General features: G+C 40.2%; 1 protein-coding gene across 1 annotated transcript; it reads left to right on the forward strand.

Moving 5' to 3' along the window:
• Window positions 1-329: 329 nt before the first annotated feature.
• PODN (podocan) lies at window positions 330-19960 on the forward strand (the record flags this gene model as incomplete). The annotated part of the gene is made up of 9 exons (XM_010170381.1): window positions 330-423; window positions 2029-2093; window positions 6321-6430; window positions 8713-8869; window positions 10870-10985; window positions 12919-13576; window positions 16304-16452; window positions 18313-18514; window positions 19281-19960. Coding segments are annotated over 8 exons (1518 nt in total), but the record flags the coding sequence as incomplete, so codon positions are not given.
• Between the last annotated feature and the right edge of the window lie 2579 nt (window positions 19961-22539).

The following is a 22539-nucleotide window of genomic DNA, read 5'->3' on the forward strand; positions in this document are numbered from 1 at the left end:
TGCTTTGCTGCAGCTCTGAGTTTTGGCTGTGGCAGATGGATTGTAGACCTTGCCAGGCATAATCACAATCTTTGTGTGCTACCATTGCATAAGCCAGTTATTTCTGGTGATGAGCACAAGCTACAGAACTTGGTTCAGACCTTCAAATGCTGCTGGGTTTGAATGTCTTGATTTTGAGATCCAAGTTTGGCTCATTACAGAGAGAAGTCTGTTGACAACGATTTGACATGGTGGGTTCATTTCCAAATTTTATTTGAGTTCATAGTCTGGGTTTATTGGGATCCTTCTTGGATTACTGTGATGATGATTAATACTCTCCATTTTCTTAGAATAACCAGATAGAAGAAATCTTTCCAGAAGAGCTTGCTCGTCTTTACAGACTGGAAACTCTCAATTTGCAAAATAACAGGCTAACTTCAAAAGGTAAGCCAGCAGAGCCATGAAGTGAACAGAGCCTGTGCCTCCACTGCACCAGCTTATGCAGTGAGGCCAGTGACGGCTGATAAGGAAAGCCACAGAGTGATGGGCTTGACTTGATTGGAGTGGTTAGCGGTAAGCCTCACTCCTTTGGCCATCACACATGTGATGGAGACACTTTATCGTCTGAAACATAATACTCAGTATATAAGAATGCAGCTTTACTGAACCAGTGGAGGAGACCTGGCAGCAGCACTGTGTGCTGTGGCGTGAGATCTTCTTGTCCAGGAAACTCCCTTTGGTCCCACAGGCACATCAATGCAATGCACTAGAGAACTAGAAATGTCTACATGCTGAATGATTTCCTTCTGACTGACCTTGTTTCTTAATCCACTTGTTTAGTTCAGTCTAGTCACTCAGTGCAGCTTAGTCCAGTTCAGCCCTTGTCGAATTTAGTATAAATACAAATAATACGTATTATAAATAAGGCATCTTCTGCCATTCTTCTAAAACTATTTTGATTTTTATAGGCAGGTTTTGCTTGCTAAGTCTTATGCTTATTAGAGAAACTTGACAAGGAGTTAGTAAGGAAGGCAAAAGAAACAGAGGAATTGGAGTAAATAGTAAGAGAGGAGGATATGCAATATAAAAGATGTAGTTGTTGTTAACTTGTGTGTCACCTAGTTGCTCTGAATGCTGCTGCTATCCTTATTCCAATGATAGAGATCATCTTTTATTGAGGATGTGGGCATATTATGCATGGGACCCAAAACATAGCACTGTTGCATAGCACAGGGAAGGCTGTGCTTGATAGCTTCAGACTTTGATGTTAGTACCTTTGGTGCTTGATGTTTCTTTCACAAGCTTCAGTGCAGCCCTGAGTTTCCAATATGTTTTGACGTGGGAAATAGCTTCACCTTTGACTTATGGTTATCTAATTGCCAGTTGAAAATATTATTTGCAGCCTTTCCATTGTGACAGCAATTGTGCTTGTGTGATCAGCTGGATGTGGAGTATTCAGCTGAAAATTAGTAATTCTTGGAGGAGGGTAAGCTCTGAGTTGGATCAGCACTCTGAGCTGGTTACTGCGTGGCTATCTGGGTTGTGGGGGAGCAGAACAAGGGAAGGGTTATGTCATGCAGATACTGGTGTTATTTTGGCAACATCATGGTCATGGGTCAGATTGATCTGATGATTAAACAACTTCAGATTATGCCCTTCCAAGAAAAATGATTTGCAGATTCATGGGCAAATGACTGAAGAAACTTCTCAGATAGCATGGTTGCTGCAAGCACTGATAAGCAGCCGTACAGCAAGTCAACACAGCTCTGTACCTGACCCTTACCAGTGGGGTTGGCCACAAGCCTTGCATGCTTAGGATTTTTAATCATCTTCCATTGCTTTAAATAGTCTGTGGTTTGGTTTGTTTGGTTTTTTTTTAATTAAAAACCGAAAGACAACAGTAGTTCTGAGTCAGATTGTTTCAGTGGCAATGAAAAATATTTAAATCTCACATTAAAGGTATTAGCTGAGAGGAAAAGCTACCCTCTGGTATTTTCACTCAGAGAGGCAATAAAGAGCCAGTGTCACTGAGTTATTCCTGTTTTTAAGGGTTGCCAGAGGAAGCATTTGAGCATCTGGAGAACCTGAATTACCTGTACCTGGCAAACAATAAGGTAAGAGGCTCACAAGGCTTTCAGAGTTCTTTTCTAATTGGTTCTGAAGGTTAAACAAGCAAGTCTTCAGTTCTTTTAAAAGATAAATCCTACCTAAGTACAGTTGTGCTAAAGTGATATTCTAATGCAGCTTCATCTAATGTCAAGACATCAGTTAGTATGCTAAAAAATTAATGGGTACATGTGCCTGTTTATTTTGAACACTTATTTATTTGTGCAACTGGTGAAAGGTTTCTCTTGTGTGTGCAGGGAGGTACAGAGGGCCCCTGCATTTATAAATTACGACTGTCTTCAGTAGGCTTTGGATCAGCTGCATGCAGGTGTGGTAGCTGCCTGAATGCAAATAAGCTGTGGGGTAATGATGTGAAATGCTGCATAGCTCATCAGATGAGACTAGTTGAAAAATTTGTGAACAAACGCATCCTAATAGCTGTGTTTGAACCATTGAGATCTGTAAAAAGCTGTCCAGTTTTCCCTGACTCCCATTCTTACTAGGTTTGATGTGAGGGGATAACCACACACAGTGAAACTCAGCAAGTAATGAATTTATTCTTTTAGCTGCAGTGGTAGGAGCTGAATTTCTTTTTTAATGGAGAAGATCCTAGGTGCTTTTCTGTTAATCACCCAAGCTGGATGTCATGACAAAAACACATCTTTCCTGCCAAGGCTAGGAAATGAAATAACTTCTCACATACCCTTATATCTGTGTGGTTCCCATTATGGGTTTCTTTTTCCCCAGTGATTGTGCATAAATATTTCCTACAGCTGGAACTGGGATGCCACAGAAAAATATAAGTTAAAACATCAAGCAGAGCTTCTTTTGTCTATAAAACCCCTGCCCTTCCATCCCTCCCTCCCTCTCTCTCTCTATATATATGTATTTATATGCATGTCTATATATATATTTTATTATCCTCATAAAATCTGTGACCTTTTGATGTTTTGTTTATATACATGTGGCCACATCCAGCTTTCAGTCAGGCCAAGACATATCCACAATCACTCCGTAGATTTCTGTATGGAGTGATTGAGAATAGAACCCGTTCCTTAATACAGTAACATTGTGTTCTTTTCTCCCTTTCAAGCACCATTTCCATATAACAATCTTGGCAGTTAATAACTCCATAAAGAGGAACAAGCCAGACTGTGACTAATATTCCAGAACTTTGCGCTCCAATTTTCCCTATGTGACAAAACAAAGTGTTTGGTTTTTCTGGCTTTAATGCAGAGAGAAAAGGATCCCAAAAGAAAATGCAAACATCAGCGAATGTCAGAGCTAGTTACAGTGAGAAGTTGTGGACCCACAAAAATAACACTTTTCTTTATAAATCACAAGCCAGGACAAACCAGATTGGCTTCAAACTGCATCCACTCTGCAGCAGGAAACGCTGCAGATCAAGTAACTGTGGTGTCTGGAGGAGAGCAGGGATTTGCTGGTAGTTTGCTCCTTGTTTTATGGATTATCTTAATGCTGCTTTATCTTCAGTTGTGATCCCATCAGATGTAGCTAAATCATCTTTCGTTAAACTAGCATAGTTGGTCAGAAAAAAAAATATTATAATAGGCTAAAAACCTTCTGTGCCTTATTAGTAGCAAGTACTTCAGCGAAGAATGGATGCTGTAGTTTCCTTTTTAATTTTTCACCTCACTCTCATAATTTGTATCTATCATGTAGTATCCACAGTAAGCCTTGTTAATAACAGAAATCTTTTCCACCAAACTGTAGACCAGGTCCTCAGCTGTCATTATTATTTACTATAAGCTGGTGATTTTGGCATCAGGTCTCAACATTTCCCAGTATCCCCGAAGTGATGTGAGATTCACCTGGATCCAGTACTTCTGCTGACATCAAAGCTTGTTATAAGCAAGAAAACTTGTTCCAAACTGGTAATAACTTTTGTATAATCCTTCTGAGTTCATTGGTTAACTCTTTAGTTAACAGTGGAGGAACACTGTCTGCCATATGGAAAGGAAGTTCCAGCAGTAAAGCTGCAAGAAAATTGCAGCTGGAGAAATGCAGATTGCTATTTATTAGGCAAAGCTACTGGAGAAAACTACTCAGTCAACTTTATTTTTGCTAACAGTTACAACAATCCAGCATTAATCCTTCAAGCAGTCAACCAGTGGAGATCAATTAGTCTCATGACTAAGTGCTGAAATGCCAAAGCAAAATCCTGAGCAAGTGAAAACTCTTCTTGGATGAAACTTGTCTTTCTCTTTCCTCTTTCTTGTGGTTCTGATGGATTTAATTTCACATATCTGAGCCATGCCCTTTTTTTTTTGTATAAAAGTTATGATCTAATAGACCGTGTTTCAGGAGAAAAGCTTTAATGTGCCACCGTGTATGAAAGTGATTAAGTCCATTTCCTGTGTCTGAATTCTCAATGTTATGTTAGAGTAGAGACTTAGTTCTTTCTGAGACACTGTCACACCTTCCTAGTCAGAGATGAGTGCCTTCATCCACTTCCACAAAATCCTGTGTCCCAGGTCAGGAGGTGAGAGAGGAGCAGTAAAGCGAAGAGCAGTACTGTGGCAATTGTAGTCACATGTAAAATGCCTGTTTCCACTGCTGTGTACTATCTGGAGATACTGATAGGAGTGTGATCTGTGTGAAAGATCTTTCTTGTGTTTGTGACCATTAAACATTTAAGACAGTGTAAGGACAAGAGGTTTTGGCACGGGTGAAAATGAAAAATGGTAAATAATGTACTTTCATCTTTGGAGAAATAGGACTGTGTTGTGAGTCCAGTAAATTGCAGGTTTGTGGATGTAGTCCATCCATGCACGCTTGGCAAACTAGTAGAGAGAGATCTAGGCACCCTTTAGGTAAATACAGAGTTTAAGGCTTGGGTTAGGCAGTTCTTCAGTAAAGTGTCTGTTCTCTCACACATCGTTCATCTTGTGAATATTTCTGGTTTTACATTATTATTAATAACCCATTGCAGTTTTACTGTAATAAAAATTTGAAAAATATGTTTTCTCATCATGTGAGTCTTCCTGTGCTTGGCTGGCTGTAAGAACTAGGTCCTCTTTCACACGACATTGCTGTGAGGAAGAAGCTTTACAGATTCAAAGAATTTCAGTCTAGAAGGCAGATCTCTTCCATTGCCCTGATTTTCCCATTCTGATCTAAACTCTTTAGATGACAAAGACTTCAGTACCTCCCCAGAAAATATATTCTCTCCAGAGCCTTTCAGAATGTGCATAAAATATTGTAAGAGTGGTCTCGTTAGTGCTATAGTTAACATCTGTAACCACGGTGATTGCACCTGCCTACTGCAATTCAGTAGTCTGCTCATGTACTCAAGGATACAGCACCATCCTAGGAATTTGTTTCCCAAGGGCTGAATCTTGATGCATAAATCTTCTTCCTCCAGCCTGTATTGTAACCGTTCTAAGTGAATGATTTGGCTGCTAGCAGCCACTCAGTGAACCTAGCTATTGTATTCTCTGGATGCTCTGTAAAACTGAGCTTTTTTTAATCATTAGTTTTCACCCCACCAATTCTTTTTTCAGATGCAGATGTTCCTAGCATTATATTTTAAATAACTGATAAAAATAGCAATAGACCAAGAGCAAACACATCAAATCCTGTACCTCTCATCAACTACAAAGTTTTGGTGACAGGACCTTCCTGGTTTTTGTTTCTGATACATCACTTGTTTAATGAACAAAGTATCATTGTACAGTAGGTCTTTGCTTTGAAGTCCCATTTGATTTTCCATCCTTTGGCTCAGCAGTATCCTTGTCCTTTGGGAACCTGAATCTTCTGTTGAAAAGTTCATCGTAAATGGGTGCAATATTGGAACAGACATATGAAGTGACGCTTCTCCCCTGCCCCAAAGTGTACTTTGATATGGGAGTAAGTGGTAGGCCACTGTGTGGTGGGTCGGGACTTTTTGGCACAGCAGACTGAGGAATTAGAAACAATAATAAGCAACGTGTTTGCTCTCTGAATAACAATTTCTTTATTTCTTCCACCAAAAAGAGACAGAACTCTTCCAACCAAAACAAACATTCGCATATCTTGGAGGAAAAGTCTGTCTCCTTCCTGGAGAGATTAGTGAGTGAGGACAATTTGTTTTTGTTCATGCAATCTGCGTTCAGTTTCATTTATTTTTGCCTGTTTAGAGAAAATAAATTTGCAAGTGTTTTGTTGCTGGTCTAATACTTAGTTAAAACATTTGTTTCATTTAATTGGAATTCCCCTGTGTATTTCTTTTACAGCTAACAGTGGCTCCGAAGTTCCTACCAAATACTTTGATTAGTGCAGATTTTGCAGCCAATTATCTCACTAAGATATATGGGCTCACATTTGGACAGAAACCAAACTTGAGGTAAGGGAGCGGGAGGTAAAACAATAACAGTGTTCTGCCACTGCTTGGAGGCAGTTGGTGAGTGATAAGAAACTGACTGAACCATGTTATTGCCTACTTATGTTTTTTGGAAAGAAGCTGACTGTTATTCTCAGCATGAAAGATCACATAATCTCTCAGACAAATGCATTCCAAGGACTGCCAGACACTTTTGCATAGACAAAAATTAAATTGTCTCCATTTTATTTGTGTATCAGTTATGAGTTGAAAGGAACAGTTTTGATTTCTCAAAATGGAGATTAACTGTTCAGCAATCCCTGTTTTTATTACTATGTGATAGTTTCAGGTTGAGAGTACAGTACTCAGTGCAGTTAAATGTAACTCAACTATATTAAAGCTAAGCACTTTAGCACCTTCAGAAGTGGTTCATACCTCAGGTCTGGTTTCGAAGGTCTCTCTGCTTGTTTCAGGTTGTGATTTGCTCAGCTGGACCCAGTGCAGCGCATTGACCCATCTCAAATTCAGGTGCACATAGACCACCTCCTGTGAGATATTGTCTTTTCCAAAGGCATTTTGAGTAATCTATATGGACACTGCAGCACCTAAATCCTGCAAAGATATCTCAGACTCTGTTGGTAGCCATTTCCCCATCCAAGTTTGGAAGCACTTAATAATAGCTGACCCATTTGAGCTATTGATGAACTGAAGAATTCTCCATTCCCACTGAACTTGTTGAGAGCTGAAGCTACTCTGTACTTACTAGAACTTTAGTCTTGTAGGCTCTTGGTAGCTGAAAAGATTGAGTCAGTCACTGATTTCTGGCAATATCTCATCATGAAAAAAGCTGGATTTATACATGTGTTCTTCCTTAATCTGAGTTGCAGAAGCTGCTGTGTTTTGATTTCATACTAAAATTCTTGCACTCTTCTGAAGTGATTTTCACACTCTCCTGTACCAACACTAACTTTAATCAGAATAGTAACTTGTTATTTTCTGAGATTGCTGATATAAAATCCTAACACAGTTGTTTCAGTTGTTTTTTTTGCCCCCAGCAGAGTTCATGGTCTCAGACTGATTATTTGGAAAGCAAGGTTTTCAGAAAGGCAAATATTTGTGAGTTAAAAGTACAGCTGACCATGCAGGGTGAACAATATTTTCAGTGTGGCTCTGAACTCCCTGGAGTGTGTGATCACACGGTTGTATTTCCATACTGAGCCTTTCCTTCCTTCCAGAAAGATGTTGCCAACTTCTCTGCAACTGGTAGAGAATCCAAGAACAAGTTAAAAAAGCACACATTTGACACTGTGCTCTTTTGCAGTTTTAACCTGTCTCTACAGTTCTAGCTGCCTGTTGCATCTTGGGGTCAACACAGGAAAGGAAGGGGTAGTTGAAGTCAGTAAAATCCTGTCATTTCTTTTGGTTAAAAAGAAGTCAAATTAATTCATTTAGCAGTTAAGCCTGTGAATAACAGGAATAATTTCATAGGGGTCAGTTGTTTTATACAGAAGTAAAACCTTTGTTTTTACTTTAAAATCAATTAAGAATTGAATCAAGAATTAATCAGTTTTTGAAAATATGATTGAGGAAGCTGCTCTGTGGAAAGTAAACATTAAAAGTTCATAACATAAACATAAACATGAAAAGGGCAAAGGGAAAATAAGAAACCCTCTGTCTCTTGATCCCAAAGGTTCATTAAAAACCAAAATTCTTACAGATTGAGTAAATCTGCTCTGTCTTTCTGTAAGTATTCTATGCCTGTCTGAGTTCTAGAAGTAGAAGAGAAACTGTTGCCTGGGGTATTCCCAGCTTGCATGGAAGCAAAAAGAATGGAGGGGTGAGAGAGGACCCTTTCTTAGGAGATCCACAGGTTGATTTTGCAAGCCCAAGAAGCCCAGATTTAATTCCAAACAGAAGTTAAAATTGAGGGCATATGTATTAATCAGATATGGGTTCTAACCCTCTCAAGTGAGGCCACCACACAATATTCTTTGTTTCAAAGCACTGCACAATCCCAGACTTGCACTCAGTTTCTTGTTGAGAAGGTAAGGCTACTTGTGAAATTTGTATTCACACGCAGGTTTGGATTTTGAATAGACCTAAATTTCAGAGAGTATTTGAAATGACCAGTTGGCTTTGCTTCTGTATCCCTTGCTAAATTAAAGGGTGTATTTTAAAAACAAATCTAATTATCTCAAGAAAAGAAGGAAAGATGGAAATAGTTTTTAAACAGCTTTTTCTTGGTAAACAAAAAACCCCCAGGTCTCACTATCTGTTTAACTTCATCTTTTTTCTTCTTCCTACAGGTCTGTGTATCTTCATAACAACAAACTTTCAGATGCTGGGTTACCTGATAATATGTTCAATGGCTCTGATAATGTGGAGATACTCATCATGTCCAGCAATTTCTTGAAGTATGTTCCAAAGAATCTCCCTCCAGCACTATATAAATTACACTTAAAGGTAATGACAACAAGGTTTTATATTCTTTTACAATTGTGACCAAGTACTGTGTTTGTATGGGATTCAACCTACACAGCCAAGCCATTTCAGTGCACTTGGAAACGTTCCCAGGCCCATTGTAACTCTCATCTGCTATATCCTCAACAGTAGCTGTCTCCCATGTCCTTACTTTTTTGTTCATAAGTAACAATGTTTGTTTTTTACAAAACATCAAAATGCTCACAGGGGACAATAATGCTTTTCTGTGTTTTCAAGGGAAAGTATCGCAAATGCCCGTGTGGTAGCATTGTTGGTCTCTTTCCTGCGTATAATGATGTTAATACATATTAGTGTAAGAAGAGAGATCATTCTCCGTGGCCATCCAGTGACTGGCCTCCCAGTTAAGTTTGCCACTGACAATGCTGTTTTTCCTGCTGCTATGAACTGGCTTTCCTCACTAACTCATTTCACACAGACTACTGTTTCCTAGCATCAGTGATTTTTGTTTGCTACTGAACTGGCAATTCAGACAACGCAGAGAAAGTTTGGATCAGTGATTCTTTACTGCTACAACTTATCCAGCAATAGTGCAATAGCAGAAGTTGTGGTATTAACTAGTCTCCAGCATTTTTAATTCCATGTCATCTGATTTTGATAAAAACACTTCATCATGCCTGTGCTAGAGATCTCAGCCCTGTTAACAATGGGAGAGCTGCAGCGGTGGGGAATCCTCGTTCCGCTTGTTCCTAGTGTTGACAGCTCCTTGGACGTGTGTAGGCTGGAGTCTGTTATCAGCCCCTGGACTGAGGCAGTTCTGTGTTGCCTCCCAGCTTTCTTTTCCCTTGAAGGTGTCACTGCTAATTCCCTTTAAAGTGTTCTAAAAAACATGCGTCTCAGCTTGAAGGAAAGTAAAGGCAAACAGTCTGATCCTTTAAATTGCTGGAATTTCTTTGGAAAGTGTGAAGTTACTAGTCCCCTGCAATTTATTGCCATTTATAGGTAGCCATTATCTCCCAAAGGGGTCTCAGACTCTGAGGACTACACTTTCAACTTGTGTCCTTCCCTGCTGTCACCAGATGCATTATGGACAGAGGAGCTGAAGAGAGAAATGAGCAATTTGTTTTCAAGTGCACTGTCTCTCAGTAGTAACATTTACCTTGATATTTTGAGTGGGAAAAAACCAGGACAATGAGAAATGAGAGACAGCCAATAGTCCAAAGGGTGTACTTTGGATGTGACAGATCTTGTTTTGTCTTTCACTGTTCATTGAGACCCTCAGACAGATCTGTCTCTGCTGGTATCCATTTGATATTAGTTGGTGCATGAGTCTAGTCCAGTCTGTCCATCACGTTATTGTGTATATGTGGATTGTGGGAAGTTTAACAAATTAAGTGTCAATGTTTTATATAACCTTTTATAATTCCTAGTGTTTTATATGTCCTTTTATAATTCCTACAGTTCCAGTATGGAATTTGTAAATGGAATTTAGTTTTATATTCTGTTTGTGTCTGCCTGCTGGCTACTCCAAAGCCACACTAAGGCAATAGGAGTAATTATTTTGGAATCTACATTGCAATTATTTTGGAATCTACCTTTTGGAATGCCATTGATGCTGGAAGGGTGGCTGGTTCCCAGCTTCCAACCTAATTCTTCTTTATGGTGAAACCTGTCTGACGTAATTCAGAAATTTTGAGCAAACTCCAGAGGTAATTACCTGGATTACATGATACACTGGCACATAGGTGGAAGGACTAAAAATACAAAATAGCACCATCCAGGTGTGAGGGGTGGAGGCAAATTCTAACTCCATAGCGCAAAGATTCCATGGGGAATCAATAGAAATAGGCTGTAATATTTCAGACTAGTATTTGTATGTATTTCTTAAGCAGATTTACAATGCCCCCTGAAATACCTGAAGTCTAGCCCTTTTGAAGTTTAATTGCCTGGTGTTAGTTGAGCAGAACCTGAATGTCCTGTGTTGTTTCATGCAAAATAATGTGCTTTGTGCTTCTGGTGACTAGAACAACAAGCTAGAGAAGATTCCCAAAGGAGCCTTCAGTGAACTTTCAGGTCTGCGGGAGCTGTATTTACAGAATAACTACCTGACTAATGAAGGAATGGATAACGAAACTTTCTGGTGAGACTGAGATCTGTAGTTTGTACCTCTGTGTCTGTCTACCTCCTCTGGTACAGTACTATGTCTACTGAAAAAAGCACATCTTAAAAAGTACATTTATTAAAAGCTGCATAACGTTACGTATTTCTCTGCTAGGTCTGTATGAAAAGGCTTAGATTCAGATGCTGCCATTCAAAAGCAAAGGTCTGGGTGAGTGGTTTGAATTCACACTGCAGAATACTTTTATACATAAGACACAACACTGAACATCAGACTGCACCACTCCCTGATTGCCACAGACCTGATCACACTGAGTATTAAGGGCCTTCTGGGAAAATGAAGTTAAGGCCAGATCTTCATCTTCGCTAAAACCACTTCTGTGTTTCTGCGAAGGTGACTTGAGAGCAGCCACAGGTACACAGTTGTGAATTCATCTGGCACAGCTGTGCCCCAGTGCAGATGGATTGCTGGAGTAGGAGGGGATGCAATGGTGCTGCTCAATAGCCAGATGGCCGCAGAAGCTTTGCTACAAACTGGTGCAACAGAAATAGCCTTTGGCTGTCCTAAATTTAGCTTGAGACTTAGCACTTCAAAAGTTAACATTTGTGTCTCTGCTTGCACTGAGTGCTGCCCTTGTTCCAACTGAAAATCCAGATCACGTAATCTCTCCTGCCCATAACTCAATTCTGTAAACTTTTCTGATCTCCAGACAAGAAAATGTGTCAAACTGTGTCTTCCTTTTCCACATCCCACTCCCAGAAACCTCCCTTAGTAATTTTCACTAGCTGTTTTGTGTCTGCCTCTGGGTCACATTGGACATACCATTTCTGTTAAGATTTTGATGAACAGAGTGCAGTGGCTGTAGCTAAAGCACCAGTCACAGTCAGCAGAGGGGGTGACTATTGCTCCTTGCTCTCATGATACTGTCTGTAGAGCACAGCACAGTGCTGTTGAGATGGACCCAAGCTGGGGAAGCATTACAACTTGCAGCCACAAAGTGCTTACCCAGAGAGTATATTTGCTCATTCAGAGCATGCGTGGATAGCTGTGAACAGCAGTGTAGTAACCAGTAAGTAATGTCTGTAACACATTAGTTCTTGCATTTCCTGAAAACTTTCTAGTCATCTGCAGTGGTTTATGTAGTGCCATGCAGATTAGAAGTGTCATTTGAACTGAGGAACTGACTTGAAGTACAAGGGAATAGAGGGCTTCTCAGTCCTCCTGGCATATAATGCCATTGATCCACATCCAGTTGGTATAAGTGGCTGGTCTGAGGATTTATTTTAGCTTCAACTGAGTCCTTGGAATCCAGATTCAGTAGCTTACACAAAGCAGCTCTAGCCCTGACTCACTTCCATAATGCTGGGGGGTCAGGAGAGGTTCACTACCTTAGCCTAGGATACTGAATTAGCGTTTCTGCTTTCCATAAGAGTAATATTTCATCATCTAAAAAGCAGGCCTGCTTTTCAGTTTCAATATACACTTTCAGAGAGACAGAAATTCCTTATGCCCAGGCTATGTTTCTGTGAAGCTGAGAGCTCAATTCTGCATTCTAATGGTGGTCCCATGGCATCTTTCTTGTGGTATTTGTTCACTGAAATTGCTCATATGTGTCATATGACATCACTACCCGTGGTGTCAAATGAGGGAACAGTAGACTGCAAAACTGATGTCAGGTCAGCGGCAGTTTGGATGTCTGTGGACTTTAGCAGGTACTCTTGCTGGTGTGGCTGGGGAGCAATGGCAGCGCCTAGTCCTAATCCCTAATGCAGTATGGGAGCTCCTTGTTTTGCTGTCCACATCAGTCATATCATGAGACAAAAAAGGGCAGTAGTGGGAGCTGTGCTGGGTAAAAAGAATCTAAAGCAAAGATTGTCAAATCCATGGGGAAGTTGGTTATCATTTCATCATGCAGAATCTAAATGGAGAGTGTTTTCTTTCCTGCTTTCCCAAGGAAATTGTCTAGTCTTGAATATCTGGATTTGTCCAGCAATAACCTCTCACAAATCCCAAGTGGTTTACCTCGAAACATCGTCCTCCTCCACCTGGAGAAGAATGCAATTAAGGTGATTGGCAGAGATGTTTTGACCCAAATTAAGAACCTGGAATACCTTCTGCTCCACAATAACAAATTAAAAGCCCGAGGTATTCACCCGTTAGCCTTCCACGGCTTAAAGAAGCTGCACACTGTCCACCTGTACAACAACATGCTGGAAAGAATTCCCAGTGGGCTGCCCCGGCGAGTGAAAACACTTATGATCCTACATAACCAGATCTCTGAGATTAACAGGAATGACTTTGCTACCACTTACTTCCTTGAAGAGCTGAACCTGAGCTACAATAAGCTCAAAAGTCCCCAGATCCATCGGGAAGCCTTCCGTAAACTGAGGCAACTAAAGTCCTTGGATCTATCTGGAAACAATCTCCACACGGTGCCCTTTGGCTTTCCAAAGAACTTGCAGATTCTGAAGCTGAAGGAGAACGAGATAAGCATCATTCCAAAAGGGACTTTGTCCGGGATGACAAAGCTGCGGGAACTCTATTTGAGCAACAATAAACTGAAAGTAAATTCAATTTATCCAAGAGCATGGAGAGAACTCAGCAGTCTCCAGGTAGAAACATCAATTTCTCTAATTGCTTTAGTAATGCTGATATCCTCATCTCTCTGCCTAAGCCAGTTTGTATGGCACCAATACTAGATGCACTTGGCCCTCACGTTTTGGGCTTGCATTGTAAGCGCTACACCCTCTGTTTCTGGAGTAGAAGTGGTGTGCTGTTGTGCCAGAGGTGGGTACCTCCCACTGCTGACCAGCAGTGGTGGTCTCCTATGTACTGCTAATTCTGGGAAATGTAAAGACATCTTTGTTTCTGAACTCTAATGGTGTTCTATATTTTGAGATAAACGTTAGTGAATGTTGTCATTAAAACAGAAATTATGCCTTTCAAATAGCTTGTCTCCCAAAAGATTTAAAATCAGCTCTGAAGAGAGACAGCAGGACGAAGGAATGCATAAACAAAAACACTCTTAATTCTCAAAGCCCTCACATCAGCTTATAGTCAGACAGGCCAAGCTGTAGGATTTAGCAGCTCATCTGGCTAAGGCACCTGGATAGCAGCTAGGAGGTCTGGATTCAATCAGCAGTCTTCTCATTTGCTTAATTGTTGGAGAAAGTTAAACACAAACCATAAGGCAGGCAGGAACAATCACATTTGTGCTGTGCAAAATGACCTTTCAGAATTGTTACGCTGGCTGAAGGATTTGTCTGCATTTCCTTTTAGGCAACAGCCCATTTCCTGCAGTAAAAGGTATTACCTGTGTCATATGGCAACCATCTACGGTGCATATGGTTGGGTCACTGTACAAGCAAAGTTTGTACATCTCAGAGCAGATCAGGGATAAGGGACATGGAGCATATGTCGCGCTGGCCCCCAGCGTGTTTTCAGACAATCCAAACATTTCTTTATGTGAAAATTTCCCTTTGTTATTTCTGAGAATAAACAATATCTTGTTTTGCAGTTACCGTGAGTCAGCAATGCAGCAACAGCATCTGTAGAGCTGTTGGTTTGCATCAGCTGCAGGTTTGATCCATGGCTTTAATAATACATTTTGCATTTGTTTGGTGCCTCACTGATATGTATGTGTGTGTGTTTGTGTGTGTGTGTGCAAATATATCTAAGATGAAAGCAGCCTGGAAGGAAGATGCTGTTGGGAATTACAGATGCTGGAATTGTTTCACTGCAGTAGCTTAATAACATGTAGGCTCTGTCATCTGGGTTGGTTTTTTTTTTCAAACAAAAACGGGTCATGAGACCTGTTAGGCAGCTTTAGTTGTTGGTTGGAATGACGAGCTTTCCTTCTTGAAAGGCCTGATTCACAAGCTACTTCACGTTACTTTTACTCTACTACACTCCCCTGTAATCAGTCTCAAGCCAGAGTAGCGTGTTGCTGAATCAAACCTTGGCCCTTCCGTTGTACCCACCCCACAGCAAACCCTGCCCGTGTAAGATAAGGTTAAGATAATAGCACATACTTGCAATTCTGTTAGACTAACGGTGCATTTTTGGCTGTTACTTTTTTCTAGAACACCATTCCTATTCATTAGTTATTTCCATGATGCTATATATGGATCGTTTTTATCATTAAGGGCTTAACTGTGCAATTGGTTTATGAGTTGGTGCACTGGAGTGAATTTGACAAATAGCCATCACAGAAGATCCTGCTCGTGCATGTCCTTAGCATATGCTTCAGTCTGCACTGTTTCCATGGAAATCACTGAAGCCTATCTGACTTGCAGAGCTAGACATTTACATAATAGTTTGCCAGATTGGGATTACGTGGAGAATAAAACCACTGGAATCATGACAATTGTTTGCAGAAGTGTAGCTTTGAATAATGTGTAACTAGTGTGTGAGTGTGATGCTGTGAAAATGCTACAATACAGGATAACAAAACACTTATTTTAATCCATTTCCTTGCTTAAAATTCGTCTGAGAAATGATCATGGACTTCAGTCCTCTTATCTTCATCCATTGGTCCATGTTAGAGTATTTCCAGGTGCTTTTACCTGTCACTCAAACAATGTAACCTTAGCTAGTGAAGTATTTGCAGTAGCAGCTTCCAAGGGATTCCCATGCATATGTGGAACCCAGTCTGCTTTTAATTCACTTTAAGCAGGCATCGACTAAAGCCTCAGGTCAGAGATAAAGAAATGTTGGGACATTTGCTGAACAAAACAGCATGATGTCTCACGTGAAATCATGATGCTAAACGGTAGTAAGAGAGCAGAATTGTCATGGCCACACTTAGCTTGATGCAAATTAGAGGTAGATTAAGTTAGTTTATGCTACAGTAAATATCAGTTCAGTTTTCCACCATGAACTCAAGCTGAACCTTTCTGCATGGCCAACAATTTACAGTTTCCACTGTACACACAGTGTTTGTCATTTTCCTGACCTCACAAGAAGGGAGAGGTTCTGCAGCAGACTCGTCAAAGTACCATATGAAAAAGAGAGCCCGTTTCCAGATGATTTTTAAACACAACACATCCTGGATAAGCTTTGCATAAACATCTCACTTCTGCACTGTTACCATACTAAGTTTTTTATAAGTGCATCTATATATATTTTTTATATGTATGTATTTTTATAGACTTATGTGTATGTGTGTGTGTGTATATATATATATATAAAACAATGGATAAATTTCCAAAGGAGAGGAGCATGTGTATAGAGCCAGCCTTTGGAAGCTCATTTGTTGTCAAATTTAAATCTCTTTTTGGTGTACTTCTAATATTTAAATTCAATTATTTATTTGATCCCTTGTTTTCTCTTCTTTGCAGTCACTAGACATGGCTGGCAACCAGCTGACTTCTATCCCATCAGGCCTGCCAGAATCTCTAGAGTATCTGTATCTTCAGAACAATAAGATCACAACGGTTTCAGAGAATGCTTTTGAATCCACACCCAAAATAAAAGGAATTTACCTCAGGTAAGGTCAAGTTTCCACTTAAACACACAAGATTTTTTCTTCTTCATCCACTTTATAATTGCTTACTTTTTAGAAAGCATTTAAAATCCTGACTTTCTAAATAAACAACTTTGGTTTATAGTAATGTAGGATAAAACTACGTTCATCTGCTCAGGAAAGACATGGATACAGATAATAAACTCTGTTTGGTGAGTTTGTGCTTTCTGTACTTACTAGAATGGATTAGGGATGTTAGAAATTCTGGGAAATGAATACTTAACATTATGTCATATTCCAATACAGTCCACTTGCTTCATCTACAGCTTCGTCTGTGTCTACTAGCCCTGGTATTTGACAAAATCCCCCTCTAGTGAGGTGTGTGTGACTAATCTTGAAGTTGTACACGTTGTCTTGATAGTTTTGTCAGAAACAGATGACAAGTTACAACTGTGACAGTTACGTAACTAAGTTTAGAAGCTTTTCTGGGATTTTTGCTACTTTGTCAGTTGGGTGTGGACTTTGTTTTTATAGGTGACAGATACTGACCTTTTTTACATACAATGTAAACTCGCAGTAATGTAACTGATGTAAGCAGAGATTTATAGCACAAGAAGTGAAGCAAGAATCTGGCCCAGTAATATATTAAATTTTAATTTAATGGAACATTATTGAAAATACTGCTTAGAAGTTTATGAACACCTACAGAGTATTTCATTAAGCTGATCCAATGGATGTGCTCAAAAGCCTAGGCTGCCTGCTGCACAAGACTAAATATGGCCTTATTTTGTCTATATGCAACTAAACTGTTCTGTAGTTCTGAATAGTTCTGAATCATACCTTTTTGGATGAATGATTCCATACCAAGCAAATAAAATTACAAAATCTGGTGTAAATTAGAGCACTCTGTCTATTCAGCTGCTTGCATTTATGAGATTTTAGTGAATGCTTGGATGCAAACCAGAAACCACATACCACATTCTATATTTCTATATAAAGAGAAAAAAGGAATTTGCAAAACTGTTTCACTAAGGTATTTAGGAGGCAACTCCACCCAAGATAAGCTGTATTTCTTAATGGGAGGCTATTAATCACTGCAATGCTGTGGAACAATATCATACATCTGGAATATAAGACAGAATACAATTTTAAGCATGTTTAAGAGTAACAGACCAAGCAGTAAAAGTGAGAAGTTCTTAAATTGCAGATTAGTTTATTTATATTCTTGGAAACCCAAATAACAGATGAAAAATTAACTGCATATTGCTTTGTTTCTAAAGGGATACTTTGTACCAGTATTTTGAGTTTTGTGGGAGAAGAATTAGATTATCAAGGGATGGTACAGAATCTCATGAAAAAAGCAAGTTACACTTTGAAATGTGGGCTATGGAGCAGACGCCTTTCCTCTCTGGGAAGGAGAAAGCAGAATACCAAAAGAAAGAATTTGTGGGGGAGGAATTCCAATATTATGATTTTTTTCCTCACAGAATACAGTTATAGAAGGGGGAATAGGGGCTGGAGCGGAGGAAAGTGGGAGGCTTTTGAGAGCTTGATCAGTGAGCTTGAAATCAGTGTGAGATACTTAATGTTTCCCAATATTTTCCTGCAAGGTCCTTTGTGATGATACCGAGTGCTGCCAGCAAACTTTGTTCAGTCACTGCATTTGCCTGCTTGCTAATAAGTACCTGCTTTCTCTTCTTTTTTTCCATCCAGAGGAGTCAGTACTCCCAGCATGCTGTCGTGGGTCAGTGTAAAGTTAGAGTAACATGGGTCAGTGCAAGTTAGAGTAACTCTGCAGAATGGTTTCCTCCTAGTCTCCTCTTTTCTGTGTTGGATATAAAAATGGCTTTATTTTAACAGGAATGCTTTTGTGTTTGTTTAAAGGTTTAATAAGATTGCAGTTGGAGCACTGAAAGAAAGTACCTTCCAAACCCTAAAGCACTTACAGGTACTGGATATTGAAGGGAACCTTGAATTCAGCAACAGTTCAAAGAATAAAGATGACTCAGAAGAGGAAATCGAAGATGAGGAAGAGGAAGAAGAAATGAGATAAAATGTGAACTCACACAATCACATCATGTGGGAGGTAACAACTGTAGTTTAGTTAAACTAAGGACTCAGTTCTCAGACTCTTGCATAAATAATTCCAATTTACAAGTATGACTGAAACCTAACAAGTGGATGTCTGAGACCTAGACTCAAAGACTGTCGCTAAAACGTGACTGGAAATTGCAGAATCAAAAGGGGTTGAAAATACATTATTTTGTAAAATGAAACAGTCAGTATATATCTTGTGTTTTATCAGAGAAGGTGGACTGTTTGTAGTGGCTTCTGCTTATAACCACAGCAGACACAACAGGTAGATATGAAGGTCATTATTTACCAATTCTGATAACAAAAATGAGAAGGTATTTCATGATATTTTTAAGCAACTACTTCAAAAGGGAAACAAAGAACAAAGGTTCAAGACACTGCTCTCTACTTTTGGAGATCTAAATTCTAAGACTTGAAAAAAAATCTTTAGTTTTGTCCCTAATCCACATTTTGTCTTGGAGAATGACACAAAGAATTGCTAGGAATAGTGCTAATACATTGAAAAGATGATGGGGCTTGAAAAGAGCAAAAGCTACTTGGAAAGTCAAACATTAGACCTCCTGGCTGGGCTATATGAAAACCTAATGAGAGAAGAAATAATTTATATCTACAAACTTAAGAGTATATGTAACTTCTGAATCAATGCATCTGTGGTTTAGTTTGGGGCACGTGCGACATGTCAGCAGGTACTAAGTTTAGCATATTCTGAATTCTGTATTCCATTATGTAATTGATTTTGTTTTTCTGATGTTTTGCAGGAAAGCATATGGAAAATTACATATATGTCTTATGTGTATATATCTATATAGATATACAGAGAACACTTAGCAGAACGTGCAATGAATTACGCAGAAACTGTCGTGGCACTGGGCCAGGCTCGGGGAAGACAGTGTGTTACAGTGCCTTATTCAGGGAGAGACCCTGAATGCCTTTCCAAAGCTTCCAAATCATCTTATACAAGACCTAGGATCATGAGGGATTGCTCTGGAACTCACAAAAGCTGGCTTTTGTTTCTTCTGTTTCTCTTCCTTCACTGTTTCCATCTGTAATAACAATATGGGACTGTTTTGAACACATGCCTTCAAATGCTGTTTTTGTCGCTGCATTTTAAGTGAACCATGTATATGCTTCTTTTCTTTTCCTCGATCCCAAAGAAGCTGTTGTTGATCAGGCAAGATGGATATTTGCAGTAGTTTCATGTGTGGAGCAGTGTATGAGGCGTTTTAGTCATCAAACAGCAGTAATAGTTCTGGATGCAACTATTCCTCTGTTATAACAATGTGTATATTTGGATGAGAAAAACAAAGTAAGGCTGGATCCCATTATATTTTATCTCTACTGCCAAAGCCTGCAGTATATGCCTGTTTTAGAAAGGTTTTAAGATAAAACAATTGCTCTTGTGAGTATATATAAAAAATGTGTATGTCTGCCTTCCAGAGCTTTGGTAAAGTTTCTGTCTTGTTGTTGTTTGCCCATGTGGCAGTTGTGCAAATGTCTCTCTGAAGGTATGTCCAGAAGATTGAGTAGCAGTGTGCAGTTTATTATATGTGGTAGAATTTTTCACATATTGTATATCATTCACATTAAGAGCCAGAAGTGAGACTAATGAAGCAAAAGAGGTGAGTGTGGAGTGTCTTAGGACAAAACTGTGAAGCGTCAAGAGAAATTTCTTTGTTTAGTTCAAGTCTGGAGACAGTGCCTGCCTGTCATACTCTCTTAAAGCCTCACTTCTTTTATGGTGTTGAGTATTCTCAGCTCCTGTTGGAATCATGGAGAATAAGGAAACTAAGGAAAAGAAGACTCACAGAGGTATCTGGATGGCAGGCTGCCTATTTGATTATAATGTCCTTCATCTGAGGTGGCTAATCTGCTTGAGGAGATGGTCTTTTGAGGATTTCTGATTGAACACATGTTGTTTTGCATACTGCATTCCAGGATTTACTTGGAAACACAGTTGGCTTAGTTTTTTACCAGCTGTTTTTCCTGCTGGAGAAGATCAAGTTCCACACTCTCCCTTTGGGTTCCCATAGCACATGACAGTAATTTCAAGCTGATATTTCCTACCTTAGACAATTCAACGCGATCATGAATCACAGAAGGAAAGATTGCTTCCTGAAAAAAATAAAAGCTTGGCCCTAAAAATTGCAAAAACCCACATTTTTTAATATCAGCTATACAGCTGACCCATACAATAGCCTTCCAACTGACTTTTGGGATAGATTTCTATGTAAAATGTTTACAGAATGTAGCTGAAATCAATTAGCTATTTCCAGCAAATGCCAGTGGAAGTTTTGCCAGTCTTTAGTGAAACAGTGGAATTTATTATATTCCTGAACAAGATGAGAATATGCAGATTTGTACAGTTTTATGGAGAACTCGTTGGTTATCTTTAAACTTCAGTCCCTTAACTCGGTGATTCTGTGAGAAGTCAGGTGCCCCCAACTCCCTTTGAATCCCTCAAGAGCTGGATGTGGTGAATGCAGGGGTGAAGGTACATTTTAGCACCTTGTAGAATCAGGCCCAAAAATTCAGGATGATACATACACTGTCAAACTTCTTAAATCAAGTGTCAGCCTTTGCCTCAGGAGACTTACCTACAGGCAAAGGGAATATCCCGTAGACCGGTATTGTTAGGAAACCCTTTTCCAAGTTTATTTCAAAATAATTGCACATTGAATCTGTTCTTTAAAGGAGACAATGTTCCCAGCAGCAAAAAAAAACCCAACAAAAAACCACTGCTTTCTTCTAATAAAAGCCTCAACCCCTCCAAGAGGAACATCTTTTGATTGTCATGTAAGAGATTGATGAGGCAGAATCACAGGCTTGATTCCTCACTTATCTGGTATCATCATCACCTATGACATTGGACATAAAGCTGTCAAACCAAAATGGTAGTTTGTTTCTTTCTTTCAAAGAGGCTCCATGAGAGATGTTGAGGAAGTCAGAAGTCCACGGGACTAAGCCCACATATTTTTCTTGGCTGTGGGTGGCACCTGTAATCCCAAGGTCCAGCCCAGACCTTGGGTGGAGCAGGACCCAGGAACAGGGTTTTTATTATTCCCGTTAGTGAAAATGGGGGGAGTTGGGAAGTTGGCCTCCCCTTAGGCCACAAAGTCGGGCCAGATGAGAGGAACATAACTGTTGCTTTCCTGTACCTTTCTTCCGGGGAATTGCTTGGATTTGGGAAAGAGATGAATAGAAAATGTTTAAGGCTGAGATAGATATATGGATAGTGAAAACTTGAAGTTTAAAATGTTTAGTTGGCAACTTTATTCCTGAGTATACATTTGCACATGCTTGGTATTCGTAAGTAGTCTGTGTGCAAACCGAGGTCCAAGCGTATTTGCTGTTTTAAAGGCCATGCTTCCTTATTACAGAGGATACTGCAAAAAACGGGAAAAATTGGAATTTTCTGAGATTGGGTATGATTTTTCAGAGCCACGGGCATATAGCTGTAGCACGTGAGCTCTAAAGTACTCAAGGGGTGCCAAAAATAGCCCCTGGATAATGAGCTTTTGTTTCAGCCAGCGGGCGCGTGGCCCAGCTGTGCCTGCACTCGGGACGGGCCGTTCTGCAGCCATTCTCCCCCCTCACCCCCGTTCCTCCAGGCTCCTCACCCCATGGCTGTCCCCTCCTCAGGACACGGGCACCTGGAGCCTCTCCCTCCCCTCTCCCACCTCTGCGTTCCCTGCCCTCGCTCCTGCCCTGTACCGCTCCCCTCCAGGTAACCCCAGGGCCTTGTTATTTGGGGGCTTCTGGGAAAAAAGGCCCCAAATTTTATCTTTCCTCAGGGGATTCATCTCCCCCCAAGGGGGTTATGGCCCCTTTTCCCTCCCCTGGGAGGGGCTGCAGGGCCCGTGCTGAGGCACCAGGGCTCAGACTGGCTCTGGGGAGGCTGTCTCCCTGTGCTCACCATGTTCACCAGGGCTCAGACTGGCTCTGGGGAGGCTGTCTCCCTGTGCTCGCCATGTTCACCAGGGCTCAGACTGGCTCTGGGGAGGCTGTCTCCCTGTGCTC

This window comes from Antrostomus carolinensis, unplaced genomic scaffold, assembly GCF_000700745.2.
Source record: "Antrostomus carolinensis isolate BGI_N321 unplaced genomic scaffold, ASM70074v2 scaffold22076, whole genome shotgun sequence".
Classification (NCBI taxonomy): Eukaryota; Metazoa; Chordata; class Aves; order Caprimulgiformes; family Caprimulgidae; genus Antrostomus; species Antrostomus carolinensis.